Source organism: Nannochloropsis gaditana, assembly GCF_000240725.1.
Source record: "Nannochloropsis gaditana CCMP526 unplaced genomic scaffold scaffold416, whole genome shotgun sequence".
NCBI classification, from domain to species: domain Eukaryota; class Eustigmatophyceae; order Eustigmatales; family Monodopsidaceae; genus Microchloropsis; species Microchloropsis gaditana.
Genome location: NW_005803537.1, coordinates 1 through 4,252, shown reverse-complemented (window position 1 = coordinate 4,252; position 4,252 = coordinate 1). Strand labels below are relative to the sequence as shown.

Sequence of the window (4,252 nt, the reverse complement as noted above, 5' to 3'; positions counted from 1 at the left end):
CTTCCCCCCTCCCCCCCTTCTCGTACCCCTCCAGAGTCCCTCCCAAGTGCTTCATCAGTTGTCCGTCGTAAAAAACCTCACGCAGACCCCCTCCGTCGCGCGCGAGGTCCCCCGCCGAAAGCAGCCGGACCCTGTTCGCTGTATCCTTGGCCAGCACGAGCGTGAACACCTTCCAGATGAACTGGAAGATTACGTTGACGGGCGCGATGAAAGTCTTCTTCAAGCACTCGGGATAGTGCGCCTGCAGCACAGGAACCAGCGCCAGCACCACCTTGGGGTCCTGGTTGGCCAGTCCGCCCCCCTTGCGGTCCACAAGGAAGGAGATCTGGGTGCGCTGACCCAAGCCGTAGAGCTCGCGGCCCTTCTCGATCAGGTAGAGGAGGTAGGCCAAGTACTCCTCCGTCGTGAAGCGCCCGGGTTGGTGCAAGGCGGTGCGGAAGACGAGGACGGGATCTCCCTCGCGGTCGAGGCCCATCCAGAACATCTCCTCGGCCAGCGGCGAGCCCGCGAATTTCTCCGCCAGATCAGGCCGCAGGGCCACGTCCACACCCCTCTCCCGCCGAAAGACGCAGGTCTTGCGGAGGGCCACCCACGCGTCCTCCACGTGCTTGAAAGCGCGCACGTACCGCAACAAATCGCCCGGGGAGACCCAATGCGTCAAGGACTCCGGGAGCATGACCAGACGGGCCTGCAGCTTCTCCATCACCGCGCGCTCCTCGTCTGACACCCTCCGGCCCCCAAACCGAAGCACCCAGGCCCCTCCCTCCGCCGCCTCTTCCTCCCTTGCCTCCTGCCAGTCCTCCTCCTCCGACTCGGCTTGCGGCTTGGTCGTGGTCGTCAGCCCCAGCCCGTCGTAGTGGTCATCATCGCCGTCCTCGCCCTCCTCCTCCTCGCTCCCACCTTGCTCCTCCACACCGCTCTCCATCACGTCCTCCACCCTGTCTCCCACCTCCACTACTTCCAGGTCCTCCACCCTCTCTTCCCCCGCCTCCGCCCCGCCCTCTGAGACATCTCCCGCCTCCACGCCCTCCCAGCCCCCCGGGCCGTCTACTTCCTCCTCCGCCTCTCCCACCACCACCTCCTCCTCGTTCATCCGAGGCTCATCGTCAAAAGAGGGCACTAGCAGTAGCACCCCCTGCTCCTCCCGCCGCCGCAGGGTTAACTCGTCGCTCCCTCCCAAGACATGGGCCATAGGGAACACGGGCAGGGGAACCGGGAGTGCGGGCGCCGAGACAGGGAGCGAGAGCGCCTCCTCTGCCTTCATCGCGTGCTCGCTGAAACCAGAAACAACGCCGCTCACTCCACGGCCGACGTCCTTGTCCGCCTGCCTCTCCACCATCAGGCCCTTCCCGCCACGTTCCCCGAGGACCCATCGCTCCACTCCCCGGGCCTTGAGGTGTGAGACCAACCGCCCACCTTTCAAGAGGGATCGACGCAACGCCTTCTGCACCTGGCCTGGCCACTGCGTTGCCGCCCCCTCTCCCCGCCGCCCCAAGCGCTGGGTCCAGGCCTCGACCGCTCTCCTCGCGCCTCGGAGTTTGCCACCCGCGGCAGCCTGCACGGCCCCGTGGTACGCACGGGCCAGCGCTCGAGCCTTCGCCCACCGAGCTCGCAGGACTGCCAGCACTGCTTGGACGCCGACCTGCTCACTCTCCGAGGACAGGGCCCTCGGCTCGGCCCGGGCGCCGGGGCGCGTGAATCGGTCGCCCACGCGCGTCGGCCTGGGACGAAAGCCTGCTTCGACTTGAGAGAGCAACTCGCCGAGGTGCGAAACCATCATGAGGCGTGCCTTCAGCACTTGGACCCGCGCTTGGTCAAGAAGATGCGCAACCACGTTGCAGAGGAGCCGGGTGTGCGAGGAGACGTACTGCGTGGCGCCTATGCATAACCTCCCGGCGTAGAGACGGGCCCCACTCCCCACTGCCATGCTGCCGCCCAGGATAGCTTTGCGCAGGCCTTGGATGAAAGGAGCGATGCCTCGAGAATCCCGGGCCTCCTTCATGTCCGCGTTGACCTTGGCGACGGCCTCTTCCGTGGCCGATACGCCCTGGTCGAACAAGTCGGTCAAAGGGACGAAGGAGGGCTGGCCGTCCCCGAAGAACAACTCTTTCGTCGCCATCGGTTCCAACAAGGCAGTCAAATCTGTCCCCTTGTCAATGAGGAACAAATCCTCTTCGAATGTGGTGCCGGTATAGGGTGACGATACTCCTTTCTCGTCCGTCATCGCGCCGGAACGCTGGAGTTCCGCCAGTCCCGGGACAGCGTCTAGAACCTCGAATCCTCTGTCCCCAGAGGCCGTTGCTCGCAAAGGCCCTCCGGCGAGAAGATTTGAACCGTGATGCATTGCATGAGTTTTTTCACGAAAGCTGTGATGGACATCGTTGGGCTCCCGTAGGCGGTGTCGGAAGGGTAAAGTGAAGCTTAAGGCCGCGACAGGGAACAAAGCGGCCAAAATTACCGTCTTCGTGGTCAAAGAAGGTGACCGACGCGACGAAGAGGCCGGCATGATTAGCTTCAGACGCAAAGCTTCAAGGATTTGTCTGTGACATTGGTACGCGATGTTTGTAAGGTCAATGACTCGCAAACAGAAAAAAATTCAAAAATTAGTGATGTTGAAGCACTTTCGGCAAACGGAATATGGCACAAGGAAACACAAAGATGCGCACTTAATTCGCCGCAAAAGGGAAGCCATTGCATCAGTCAAATAGTGTTGAGCTATACAAAGCGAAGTTTGCAGAAGGAAACACATCAGGTGTACAATTGTTTCATGAAAAGAAAAATGTGAAGCCGCTTCTTTGCCGCCCAAGAAGAAACATATTTCCGCCAGATGGGGGAACGCGCTTTCACGAGGACAAAAATAGCTTGCTGTAAGACCAGACATGGCGCGCTCGCGCTTAGAAGTTGAAAACACGCGAATTGAAGAACGACGAATTGTAACAGACGAAGGTGGGCGGCCTTTCTGGGTTATTCAACTCGTGGTCGTCTGGACGGAGTGCCTGTCGGTTGCCCCTTCCCGCCCCTTTGTTCTTCCTCCGCCTTCGCGCCAAGGCTCAAACCCGCTGGCACAGGGGCAGCTCACGTGCCGAGAGTCACCACTGCTTGCCCGTCACGACTTTTGAACTTGGTCACCTGCAGGAGACACCTCACATCAATATATGCGGATGAATTCTCATCTTTCGCACAGCCGACCAAAGAAGCTCTCAGGCAAGAGCGGTCGATGGACGACGAGACGGCAGACCCGGGTGCGACAGCTACGTACCATGCAGAGGATGTGCGTCTCCTCCATCACTATATTCGGTCTCTCATCGGACAGAAACTGTATGACTCTGCGGATTTGATTGGTGGCTTGCTGCTTTGTTGTACTCGCCCCGCGATCATCTCTCATAGCCCTTCTATGTGGGACCTCCATGCTACCTCTCTCGAGCTTTACGCCGATTCCTTGGTTGGGAAAGGTGAACGCTATCGGGCCCTGTCTTTCTACCAGCAAGCTAATGCCCACCGGAAGTGTGCCGCCTCCTCTTCCCTACGGTGCTCTCCAACTCAACTGCTCGGCCTTCCCCCCACATCCCCTCCTTGCCCCCCCCCTTCTCTGCCCATCAACTTCAAAGAGGCTCGCTGTCATCTCTCCCTCAACAAGCCCTCCCAGGCCTTACGGGCGCTTCTTTCCGTGTCCACCTCGACAAGAGAATCGTCTGTTCCAGTGGCAGTCACCTTGGGACACGTGTACCGCCGCCTCGGAATGCAGCACGACGCTCAGACAGCCTACAAAGATGCTGTTGGCCATGATCCCCTAGCGTTGGAGGCATTGATTGGACTGGCGAAGACAGGCATGGACGAGGAGGACATTTGGAGGCTAGTGACCGGGCCATGGGCCCCTTGTGGTGGGGCAAGGCCCGAGGAAGGGGCACGGCGAGGGGTCGGGAAAGGACGAGGAGGAAGCGACGAAGCCAAGGGTAGCTCCTCGCGTCGACCCAGAGGTAGCCAGGCTTACGAAAGCGTCGACTCCCGGGGGAGGTTGAGCAGTGATGAAAATAGCGTGTGGCAGGTCCTGCGGACCAAGACGCTGCCCTGGCTGAAGGTCTGGGTACAAGCACATGTAGCCTTGGCCGCGCAAAATTGGGCGGTGGCCGCCGAGCGCTTCGGCGAGTTGGAAGTCCGCTATTTTCCGAAGTCCACGCATTGCCTGTTGCAGCGAGCACGGGCGCAGGTGGGAATGCGTCAAATGTAGCCACCGAGCCTGTAGCAAGCTCTG

At 60.6% G+C, this 4,252-nt stretch overlaps 2 protein-coding genes across 2 annotated transcripts in view; one reads left to right on the top strand and one right to left on the bottom strand.

Moving 5' to 3' along the window:
- The window catches only part of NGA_0408310 (sec14p-like phosphatidylinositol transfer family protein), a gene marked incomplete at both ends in the record, with an annotated part of 2,763 nt that extends 419 nt beyond the window's left edge, over positions 1–2,344 (bottom strand). The window contains one exon of the mRNA XM_005854693.1: positions 1–2,344. This exon is cut by the window's left edge and continues 166 nt beyond it. Within this exon, the coding sequence (XP_005854755.1) occupies positions 1–2,344 (2,344 nt within the window).
- A 1,395-nt stretch (positions 2,345–3,739) lies between these two features.
- NGA_0408800 (uncharacterized protein) lies at positions 3,740–4,228 on the top strand (the record flags this gene model as incomplete). Its single annotated transcript, XM_005854698.1, has 1 exon — positions 3,740–4,228. One exon carries the CDS (start codon positions 3,740–3,742, stop codon positions 4,226–4,228), a length of 489 nt encoding a protein of 162 aa, XP_005854760.1.
- Positions 4,229–4,252: the final 24 nt, after the last annotated feature.